General features: G+C 43.8%; 1 protein-coding gene across 3 annotated transcripts in view; it reads right to left on the bottom strand.

Annotated features, from left to right (window-relative positions):
• PTPRG (protein tyrosine phosphatase receptor type G) overlaps positions 1 to 12,518 on the bottom strand; it is a 412,828-nt gene that overhangs the window by 35,546 nt on the left and 364,764 nt on the right. For all 3 annotated transcript variants that reach the window (XM_067303422.1, XM_067303421.1, XM_067303423.1), the window contains one exon: positions 6,265 to 6,356. In XM_067303422.1, the coding sequence (XP_067159523.1) occupies positions 6,265 to 6,356 (92 nt within the window). The remainder of the gene's footprint in view (positions 1 to 6,264; positions 6,357 to 12,518) is intronic.

Genomic DNA, 12,518 nt, shown 5'->3' with positions numbered 1-12,518 from the left:
AGGGAAAAAGCAAGAAAAATGCTATGAATATATTTGAGAGAGTCCTGGATAGGTGGGCATGTTGAAAGAAAAACACAAAACCCACAAAATTCTTTTCAGCAAGATAATTATTATCTATTTGTTATAATCAAGTCAAATGAACAGAAGGGCAGGTTTCTGATAAAGCACACACAAAAAAGCAGAATATGAAAAATCACCTGTGTAATATTGTAGCTACATTCATCTCTCTTGCTTCAAGATTTAATCTACTGCAGTGCTATTAGCCATGTGTCAGTCAGAAATATAAGGATGTTAATGATAAAATTTTATATGTGTCAAAATAAGAGCTCAGTTTAAATTTGCTTGTACAAATCTTAGATTAGGTTATCATTAATTATAAACGCAACAGCAATGCCATTCTTCCCTTCAAGCAAAAAGAAACGGACCCAAAAAAACAATTTCAGTCCAAGAGAAAGAAAGAGAAGGAAGAGAGTGAATTTTCCTCTAGCACAGACATTAAATATGATTTGATTTGGTATTGCCTGCTAAGTAACTCAACTTTAAACTCACACATTTCCAACCTCAGGTCCCAGTTGTGCCATCGATTACCCACAGGCCTTCCATTTAAGCACACAGAGGTGCAACTTCACAGGATGGGCAAGAGCCCTCTGCAGTCATCTGATGGCTTTCAGAAAAGGACCTGTCCCAAAATCTCTACATTTCACATGGCCACCAGGAGAGCGCGTGTTTTGGGATGATTCAGCCAGCTCCTGAAGCCCCCATCACAAGTACCATAATTAGGAGGGGATACCATATCACAAATTCCCCGGTGTGCTGCTGAAGCAGGGTTGGTAGCAGAGGAAAAGGGAGGTGGATGTTCCCTAAAACACCTTGATATTTTCTTGGCTTCAGAGGATGGCTGTGTTTGCAATATTGCATTCATGACTTTAATTGAAGCTGAAGATAGGTACAATTCACAATATGGTGCTTCAATATAAATCCGCAGGGAGCAGAAAGCAGCTATAAAGTCTGAAACAGCTGAAGAACACTACCTCTGTGCTCAGTGAAGAGCTTCATGTCCTTGAGAAACAAGTCCTCAGTTGTAGCTAGTACTTTTCCTGGTGCCTAGCCAGGCTCTAGCACAGAGGATCGCTCTGTTCAGCACATCGACACTAGCGGCCACAGGCCTTGCCATGGAGGCATCCTGGTGCTCATCTTTAGGTCTTGGGATGCAACTTGAGATAGCCACATCCCAGCAGAAAACAATAAGCACACCAAACCTCCAGTAAGGACCTGCAATTTCCTTGTCAAATGAGACACCTGGTTGTACGATCTTTTAAAGGAAACAGCCCATCACAGGGTGGATACCGCCTGAAGACATCAGAGGTGAAGGAGCTGTGCTTGTAAAAAACACACCAAGTCTAACCACTGATACGTTCATCAGGAAAGTTCATCAAGGGAACCAGTGTTATCATATGTAACCACAGAACCATTGTATATAACCATGGAATAGGGAAGAAACTCACAGTTTCAAAAGTCTGCAGAAGATTTAATAGAAGCTAACAGTTAATAAACTGGATGCTTTATGGGACTGTTTCTTGTAACCATGAGAAGATAGATAGAAATGAAGAAGGGTCATGGCTGCACTGACCTTCATACCTTTGCATGATAACATGAGGTGGTCAAGACACTTTCTCACTGCAACACACTTGGCTACTCCAGAATTTTCTGGGCTCATGCACCCACACTGAATCATTCCTGAAGAAGCAAGACAGTGTTTCTCCCACAGATTCCACCACTAGTTATTTTAAAATACACTATTCAGAAACTCCAGTACTAGTTAAAAAATGAATCTACTGCCATTTAAATCTGAAACTGCATGCACCTTGATCCAAGAATCGGGAAGTGCTCCCAAGTTTTGCAGTCTAGACACAGCTGAAATGACTGGCATCACATCTGAGACATTTTACTTATACTAAGAATGGTGAAAGACATCTGGAATAATATGCTAAAAGAATCAGCTGCATCAGCCAGCCAGCCATTCTGCTCTTTATGAGCCATGTTTCTCTGGACTGCGGTCAAGACTAAGCACAGTTTTGAGTTTTGCCATAGGGACAAGCTTCAAGTATCTCTGTACTGATCTCACAGACAACCAGGCCCGCTAACATCAGTGCCAAACGCCTGTTGTGCCCATGGGCCTGGGCAAGGAACCATTAAAGCCACAGCAAGCTCCAGAACGATTCACCACCCAAGAGCAGGAAAGCTCTGAAACAAAGACTAGGAGGAGGATGGTAGTAAAAGTGGAATTTGTGCTAACCCTAGTATTTGATATCATCTAAGTTACATGGTGGTGCACTTCTGCGTTGCTTTAGTGGAGCAGGTCTTGTGATGAGTAGCACAAAAGAAGACTGATGGGGCTGCATTTTGTTTTGCGGTGTTGCAAAACAGAGGTCTGCACCCATGAGTGTGCTGTTATTCTTACTTACCTGAACCTACGACAAAGGATAAAGCCCAGAAACTCTTTAACCAGATACTGACCCGACTAGGAAAAAAAAAAACGGGAACTGGAGCTAGTTTAGTGAGAGTGAGATGTTGCCAAGCCTGAATGTTTATAGTGAAAAGATCCATGTAAAGTGATGTGGATATGGCCAAAATCAACTGAGTGTAGAGGCAACGGCAGAGAATATGGAGAGATAATTTTGTTGAGCTGAACGGCCGGGGAGTTTCAGAAGTCTGCCATTGATTACAGATGCATTACTGTCAGGCATAAGGCTTATGTGAGTTAAGATTTATACCTCAGTTGTAATATCCAGTGGGTGACTCAGTTAATGATATCTCCTTTGTCCTGTGTTTCTCTAGATCAAGCAGAGCAGATAATTATGAATAATGATAATGATTTGGGTCTCAGAGCAAATTTGCATAGATAAGCACATGCCTATGGGTGATGTGGCTTCATGCACAATAATTAAGCACGTAGGCCATGGGAAGTGAAATAGAAAATGGGTAAAATCATTCCTTTACAAGCTGTTTTTTTAGACCGAGGACCTACTAAGTTGTACTATATAGCTACCGCAGGTAGCTGGTAGATCAATTTTAGAGCTCCTAGAGCTGAGGAAATGGAGGGTACATCTAAACAGAAGAGCAGAACGTGATGTAGAAAGAAATATGAAAGCTACCTCAGAGCATGCTGGCACATCAGCAGGGCAGAGCGGCTGCACGCAGCGATACCAGCGCAACTTTGGCAACCTCTCGAGCTGCGTCAGGACGTCACTGCACCTGGCTCCCCCAGACCTGGCACAGCTACCCCACACCTGGGCCAGGACGAGCCAACCCAAACCTAGTTCAGCTTTCTCCAACCAACAGCTCACTCTGTGCTGTAGATGGGCCCTGGCAAATCTTTTAAACGTTTTTAGACACACTGCTCTAAATTGCCATCAGTGTGGCTGCTTGCACATAACTGAGAGTGGAAGTCAGTCCACTGAATTCTAGGAGACAGATGCATGGTTCCACAGGGACCCATTTAAATACAAATTTTAAGAAGGTATTTCCTAGGGGATCACAAGCTAATAAGGTTACTTCGAAGAACCTGCTTTTGTTAAAATGTCACTTATATTTTACTTCTAGGATCAATATGGCAAGTAAGATTTTCTCGCATTCTCTGGCAGCTTCCAGAGGAAAAGTTCAAAAGCTTAGCATTTCATCAGTTGGGATGAATTCAAGGGAGAATTTTGCCGTTTAATGTTTTTAAGGAATTTCAGTGGCCTGCCTACATGGAAGCAGCAGCTGATGTTGCTGAATAGTGTCATTTAGTAGCAGGTTGATTGGGGGAAACAGGCCTCTTCTGTATCTGCAGATGGGGAAAATGTTTAGAAGAGCTTCAAGATCTTTTGGTGCTGTGTATCACATCTTTGGAAAAAGGCTACATAGCTTGAATTTCTCTCTACTAAATTTGAGCCTATCTACTGACCAAACAGACTCCCTGTACAGCAAATACACAGAGAGAGAGGCACTTCCAGAGAGTGATTTGACTTTTGATGCTTTCAATAGCTTTGCTGTTGGTGCAAAGATCTTCGAGTTCATCAACTCATTCACTCTTAAGACCGTCTGGGCACGATTCAGCTTCAGATTAAAATACCTCCATTTGGATGTCCGTATGCAGGCATCAAAACATCCGTTATGTCCACAGAAATCTAGTCGTCAGAGCAGGAACTGGATGGCTGGATTCACCTTTGCATCTGACTAAACCTCTTTCCAAGGCCCAGCTCCTCACATGCCTTAGAGCTGATCAGCAGTCATTGCAGATTTTCAACTACAAAGACAACTTCTCAAGGAGTCTTGCAGCACTTGCTCAGCAGGTCCCTTAATCTGCAGTGCCCGTTACCAGATGTGAGTAGCTCTTTCTCGGGAGGACGAAGTCTGAACAGACTGTACTGCAGTGATGCTGACATTGTAACAATCCTGAAGCTGCTGTGGTCCAACAGTTTGGTTTGCTCCAGTTACGGGAAGATGTCCCCAAATGGCAATTTTCTTTAGTTCTCGGCAGCTTGATCTTACATGCAAGAATGGTTGCTGGAGAAACACTAGTGGATGTGCAGGCCTTATGGTACCTGCCACCTGCACTGTTTTAATGGAACTTCTGCAGCCTATATTACCATTTATATGAGTGCCTTCCAATCTTTAATTGACTGATCCTCAAAACTTACCTGTGAGGTAGGGAAGAACCATTGTCTAAACTAAACGGACTGCAGAACTTAAAAGATGGACCTTTCTGCATGTTTCTTTGTCTAAGAACACTTCTTCTCCGTTACAATAAATATTTTACATTGGTCAAAGAGACTTCTCTCTGATGAGAGCATTTCTCTTCCCCCACTGCCTTGTGCTCTTACTTCCCCCAGGTTAGACACTGCTCTGTACAGAGTCCAATTTAGTCTACCCTCCCCTTCCTGGAAAGCTCCAAGAAGGCATCACATGTGAAGATGAGAGTAGGCATGATGGGACCATTGCATTGATCACCAAAAGCAGGGAATCATTTCTTCTGGATTTAGAGCAGGAAGAACAGAGTTCTCCAGCTATTTATGTTCTTTTTTGAAAACTCATCTCAGGTGGTCTAAAACTGAAACATCCCATCTCATGTTACTCAAAGCAGAATGAGAGGAAGAATGGCTCCTTGCTAATGAAAGTGAGGAGGCCAGGACATGCACTTTAGTCTGCAGAAAGGACAGGTGTTAATGGTATGCTTTCTTCTATTTTCAGAGGTGCAGAATCAGACTGCAAGGCAAACTGCCTAACATTTTCTATACAAATGTAACAGCTAATCTTTCATATTAATTCTCAGGGGTACTTTGAAAGACTCTTTCTAGAAGGAAAGCCTTGTATTTCTACAGAATAAAGTCAGGGAAAACATAACTGGATTCTTTCACTTCTCTAGAATGCATGTTTTCTTGGAGTCTCTTCTCCTACACTGTCAGAGATGTCTTCGAATGTTTTCATTAAAATTAGCTGTACATTGAATCCTAGACCATTGGCACAAACTACAGAATATGAGAAGGAAACCAAAAACATCACCTTGAAGCAACATGTACAATCATTTGACAGACTGAAGTCAACACAGCATTTGGGGTATCTTAATTCTGTCAGTGAAACTGAGTAACATTGAAGAAGGCAGCGGCTGCACAGGCCACTGCAACACCAAGCTGTTTTCTGTCATCATTGCTTAAAGGCAACTAAATCCCACACTCGATAATTCCTAGGGGAAATGCCTCATGAAGACAATATAGTGCCAAACTCTGGCTCCAGCTTTGCTCTCAACATAGCTAAGGGAAGAATTTGGCCTTTGGTAACTTAATGCCAAATTAACAAACGGCTTCGGACTTTACATCTTTTGCTTTTCCCACCTCTGCACATGCTGAAAGTGGGGGGCAAGTCCACTGGTCTCAAGAGAGCAGTGGAGCTGGTTATCCTTCACCACAGCCCACCCTGACATTGCAATCCCTTTCACCTTGGATGCAATGCGTTAGTATTTCTAAGGAGTGCCGCTCTTGTTCTTGACATTTCACAAAGGTTATTCTGAAAATTTTAATTAAAATAATGTGGAAGAAGTGCCTATGGAAAAACAGCATTGGTTCTCAGAGCCCCATTGCAAAGCACATGAATTTAAATGAAGCAGCACTGATATAACAAATGTCTATGAAAAAATCCTGTTAACCACAAATACAACGTTCTCTCCTTTAGGTAATTAAAACAGCCTCCAAACAGCACAAATATAGAAGAGTAAGCCTGTCTTACCTGGAATAGGTATAATGGGAATACTTTCATTGGGGACCACACGGGGCGAGCTGCTGTCTTCCACATAGAAATGAGCAGTCTGAAAACACTTTCTGTCAGAGGGAAAAAAAAAAGTGCAGGGTGTAAAACACTGGCCTCTGAGAAACAACCCCAAACTTTTGCACATGTTCTGCTTCTCCATTTCTGTTCCATTTCTGCTCCATACTTCCAGATGTTAGTTTTAAAACATCAGTTAGTGAAAACACACGAGTTTTATGCAATTACAATCCTAATTCCAGATTCCAGTGTACTCTGATCCATTGACATCTGACATCCACTCACCCTAAATGCCTCCCTGCTCCCATTCTGTATATTATTCCTAAATATTATTGAATATAAAACTGTTCTCAGAAAAGTTAGTGGTTGCAAAACAGGTTTCAAATACACAATTCAGAAAGAAACTGTGAACACAAGAAATATATTCAGCACACAATTCAAACCAAATCCACCAAAGACACTATATTTCCAGGGAACATACAGTTACTGTAAAACTTTCAACTGTGTAACAGTGGACAGATAGCAATAGGCATCTGTAACTGCTCCATGTCACGACGCTGTTCTGATATTAAAGTTATCCTTCAAACATTACAAGTTTTATTCTTTTTAACACTGAAGCTATATAAACCTCTTCCCATCCTCCTCCTGCAAACTTGAATTACATATGCTGCTATAGAAAATGCCACAGACACTTAGCCTGGGCCCCAGGACTCGTTTCTGCAAAGGCCTGTAAAGAATAGGAGAACTTAAATCCACCTGACTGGTTTTTTTTACCTGTATTTAATGCAAAGCAGAGAGCACAAGCTGGTCATCACAGAAAAGGTACTGAGCAGAACAACATCAAGAGATCCAGGGAGACTCTGCATGGTGATGTTAACCGAGGCAGCGTTTTCCAACACCAGCGTCACTGCTCATTGCCGACTTAATGAGCTGCTTGAGGCTGGAACTGCATATTTAATGAGTCTTGCTCGGTGTGAGCGGCTATTGTGGCAAGCGAAGGGTCTGCGCCCATCCGTCAGGGCGCTTAACAATAGCGTCCCCGTTGCACAAAGGTCCCCTCCCTGCCTCCCTGCCCGATCTGCCCCTCAGCACCTGGACAAAGTTTGCAGGCAGCCTTGCGCGCGGCCCCTTCTCTGAAGCCGCTGCCTCCCTGGCGGAAACATATTTGCACATAGTGGCTCGCAAGCTTCTGCCTCGCAGTCTGCTTTTCTGTCATTCGCGGCATTGTGCTCCGCACAGAGAGCCCACTCTGTCGAGCCGGCTGTGCTGACGTTGTCCAAGCAATTTGCGCTCCCGTTTTCTACGTCCGTACGTGCCAGAGTACGAAAAAGTCACTGAAAATCAAACCACTCTCTGAGGCTAAACAAGAACTTAAAATAATCATGGGCATTTGCTTTCTATGCATTTATTTGTACTTTCTACAGCATACTCACGGTGCTTTGTAACGCAAGCACATGCTACAGCAGCTCAAGTACAACTTAAGACAATACAGAAGCAGGAAGGATCATACTGCACAGCATGGAGCAACTGTCTCACAGCAGCTTTCTATTTTCACATATGGTGTCTTGCATTGTGCTAAAGTTATTTATTTAGTGTGTACGCTTTTGTTAAGAAACAGCATAAAGCTAATTTGCACACAAAGATGCAAGATGTGCAGTACATCTCAGCATTTAAAAACATCAAACATCGGTTAAACTCCCCCCACTCTACATGCTCCCGTTGCCCTTTTTTTTTTTTGTTGGCAGCCTTTATTTTGGACAATGCACGCCCTGGGGGCTCACAGCAGAATAAATCAGTCACACACAAGGAAGAAACTATGAATATGAAACAGGCAAAATGTTCCTGATTTTGATGTATTTGGGGCTTTTTCCCTTGCCTCAATCCTTGAAGGGCTTCTCCTGGTAACAAAGGCCTTAAGAAGGTGTTCAATAAAGACAGACCTTTACAAAGGGATTTACAGGATTTTTGTTAAGCTCATGATACTTATGAAAGGCAATTATTTTTTGCAATTTGTTATTTTATGCTCTGAGAGGCTCTGACAGGCTGGCACTATGATTTTTCTATGCAGCCATAAGATAGCTTTTTCACAACAGCCTCAAAACATGTAATTGTATTACATAATCACTTTGTACGACATTGTAAGGCCCACGACGGTGATAGCAGAACACACAGCGCAGCATCTCTCCGCTGAGCACAGTGTTGGAATAACAACATATTAAATGAATATTTCACATAGTAAAGTTTGCTGCAGCCATTAATGTCATTAACCATTCTGTATTTTTTTCCTGGAAGACTTGCTGTAGCTGTTTTTGAAAAGGCAATCACCACACAACTTGACTACACGTTTTCCCAGTCACAAACATCACACGAAAATACACCCTCGCCTTATGTATACACATACACAATACAGCATGTTCATTACTTTATAATGTTAGCTACTGGCAAGTTCAGTGAAGGCATACCTCTCAAACTCATTTTTTTTACCTGCTCATAATTGCCTAAACTGCTTTTGAGCGTTAAGTTTTCCAAATCTAGTCCCAGGCACAGCTGAGCTCTCCGCGTCCACGTCCCGGTGGCTCCGGTGACAGCCTAAGTCAGAACTGACGGGACTGTGCAGGCTCCGACCTGAGAGCAGGATAAAGCGGACTGAACCTTTAACAGACCTTTTACGATGGGTTTTACAAACTCACTGCATGAACTTTCCATGAAGTTTTGGTTCCTGGGCCTGTTTCTTACTCTTGTACCTCTCCTCTGCGTCGCTCCAGGAGGTAGCATACGTCTCGGGGCGTCGTGGCTTCAGGCCCCCCTTCCGGATAATGCCCATTTTTTAAGTCTGTGATTGAGAGGGTGGGGAAAAGCCTGGGCCCAAGAAAAGCCTTTTGTAAACTCTGGTCTATTTTATAGTAATAAATACTGCTAGCTGGGATCGAGCCTGCTGAAAGCCATTTCAGACAATTTAGTATCTGCCTTCTCCCTCACTTTTGGATACTCCTTTTCATCCCCTGGCATATTCCCCTACTCATTACCTTTCTCTCAGCGTAAAACTTAAGTGGCAGCAGTTGCTAAGGCTACGAGAGGCTGGAGTAAATCTGTGTGTGTATATGGGGAGGGCTGCATAAAGGAAAAGGATGAGAGCAGAAAATTGCTTGTTCAAGTCATTGGAGAAGCTCCCATGGAGAGAGGTGGGAATGGATGCAGGGCTTCTACATCTAGGTCTAGGTCTAGACCAGGTGTGATCAGGAGGAGCACTTCAGCCTGTAACTCGTCACCTCAGTGTGTGTATATGCGCAGGTATATATGCCTGTGTGCACACTTGCTAAGGAAACCAACATCAGCAGCAGAAAAAAAGTAAAAGTTTTTTTTCTGAGAGATAGAAGTAGTCCTTAGAGTGAATGAACAATCTGGATTTGCCAATGGCATAACTGATTATTAAGATCTTACCGACTGAAACACTAATTTTAGAATAATTTCCATATTGCTGCAGCACTGGTTAAGGAAAAGAAAATCACAGCCTTGATTTCACTTCCAGAAAATTTCAGAGAGTGCACATCTCTTCTGCAAAATACCAAAGAGTCTGTTGTCTCTGAATTATGCCTGTGTGCAGTGAAGCACACCCTTTTCTCTAGCCCCATATGTTTTTTTGGCTGCCTTTCCCTGGGGTACCATAACTGTGCGAGACTGTGGTGATCAGACACACAATTGCCACATATGGACAAAAAAGCAGAAAGTAAAACACTGCGAGATTAGCATCTCCCCAGAGAAGGAGCAGAGGCAGGGTCGGGAATGCTAAGATCACATTAGGGAAAGCATCCCCCCGCCCAGAGTCTTTCTGTAAGGACACTAGCAGCGGGTTATTAAAGCAAACTAACAGAAAGCAAAGTCCAGAGCAGCAGCACCTTATTACCAAACCGCAAACATAAAAATATGCCACGAGATGGTCCTGATTAGCTGCGTTACATGCTTGTTCCATCTCTGCTAAGCAAAATACCCGATTAGCTTCTGTAAAAGAAGAGATGCCTCACGAGATTTTGACACTCAAAACAGGTTTCCTTGGTTATTAGTTAATAAACCTCAAGCAGCTTCTCCTTTATACTCATCTAAAACTATGAGGGGAGAACTGGATCACCATAACGGCCCGAAAGCAGGGACACATTTAGTTTTCTCGTAGCAGGCAGAGCCTTGGTGCTTCATTAATTCTGCCTCCAATACAAACACACAGCGCGCACGGCAGCCCCGGGAGTGTGGGGAATAGTTTGGAGGGCAGCGCTTGGCCTTTCCCCCTTCGCACTGCATCTAGCGCAGGCAGCATCTCCTGATCCGTGCTGACAAGTGAGGGATCTGCATTGCTCCGGACCAGCTGCGGCAGGGGGCAGGGAGAGGAGGAGCAGGGATTATTGTGGTGGGGCAATCGATTGCCTCCGCAGTGGCTGGCTGAAATGGCCGGAGGAGCGGCTGAGCATGGGAAAAATCAGTGGGGAACGCTCCGCCTTCTGGGGACACCCACGAGCCATGTCCTGCCTCTCGCACCGGAGTGACTGGCACATTCATTGCTTGCTGGGGACCTACTCTTTCTTTCCAGAGCAGCTTCTGTTATTGGGAGCCAGCGTGTATTCCCCTCCAACGCTAGCCAGATTCATATTTCGTCTTTATTTCTGCTCTGTAATAGTATCTAGGAGCTCTAGGCTCCTGGATTCTTTGCAACTACTCTCTTCTTGGGTCATTACCTCTTAAAGCATGACCAATTCAGGGGCAGATGGCTTGAAAGGGTCCTGGAGGCCTATTCACTAAAGCAGTACAGGGCAAACCTCGTCCTCTGGGTACGCTTCCTCCAGAAATAGCCTCCCACACACTGCAGCTCTGCGGAACGTACATTGATTAATGAAGAGGCCAACAGCCGCTGAAGCCACCCTACTTTCACGCACCGCGATGAAGAGCATTCTGGCAGGAGCAGCAACCTATATTAAGGCTTAGCTGGTAGGCAGAACAGGCAAGGAGACTGTAAAGGAGTCAGACCAGTTACGCTCCAGGATCTGTAACGGACCTCTAAACCAGGCTGCACAGGATGTGGCAGGTTTGACTCTGACACGGCTTATTCCTTATCAAACGCAATGTGGATACAGACATTCGCAATGCTCCTTGATCGGGCTGGGGTGTGTGTGTGTCTGCAAATAACTACCCAGTAGGGATACGAAGACAGGAAATTATCCCTTTCACTACCTTGGCGCATTCATTCTCACTTTCAATAGAAGAAAAGATGCTTCAGATTCTCACTGAACTGTTTTGCATGTTTTCCAGGAGACACAATTAAGACTGCTTTCTGCTGGCACCAAAACCAGAGTGTGCATGCAGTCAAGTGTACTTGTAACACATGGCTCTGCACTTTAAACTAGCTTCACTACTCCTTAGCAAGCATTTGTCACTGTCAGAACTGGCAATGACTCCTCAGCAAAGGGCCGCAGACAACGAAACAACAGAAGTGCCGCAAATCACGACCATGTCGCCAGCAGAGCAGTGGATGGGAGCCTGGACAACAGCTGTCTGCAGTCTGCACTGTCCTAGCTGGGGTCATCAGTCACTGATTTTTATGAGCAATAAAACTGACTCAAGCGTTAAGAAGAAAAAGAGAAGAGAAAACCACACAGAAAAAGCAGATCTTATGAATATGAATAAGTGACCAGCATGGAGCAGTGATATTACATCCATTGTAGAAGAGAGCATCTGCATTGATTCTCTCTTTTGGGGTAGAAAAAGGCTTATATTGCCCCAATTTTCTACATTTATTTTCCTTCCCAGGTCTTAATGCTTAATGATCAAAATGCAATGACTGAGTATAAAGAATATGCTGGAGCGGTAATGCACTGCAGCCTGCTCGAACTTGAGCTACAGCAGGATATACAAAGCAGGAATGCATAAAAAACACAAGTCAAGAAAAGCTGAAAAAGAAGGAAAACTTCCCTACAATAAGGCTGATTCTCCTGCATATTCCTCCTGCAGATGATTCTCCTTCTCCCCACAAAGCAATTTCTGCCTGTTCTCTTCTCGAGCAGTGTTAAGCCTCGTGCAGATATGATTACTGGAGGAGTCTAGACAGTACACGGATAGGTTGCAGAAGTCCACAGCGTGCCAAGCCCTTGGCGTCCTTTCCTAGACAGGATGGTGAAAAGTAAACTGTCCCTTTCAGGGGACTTCCTCTGGGCAAGGAGAAATGTCTTTCCACG

Source organism: Apteryx mantelli, chromosome 12, assembly GCF_036417845.1.
Source record: "Apteryx mantelli isolate bAptMan1 chromosome 12, bAptMan1.hap1, whole genome shotgun sequence".
Classification (NCBI taxonomy): domain Eukaryota; kingdom Metazoa; phylum Chordata; class Aves; order Apterygiformes; family Apterygidae; genus Apteryx; species Apteryx mantelli.
Note: the sequence above shows the minus strand (reverse complement) of the source record. Positions and strands in the feature narration are given on the sequence as shown.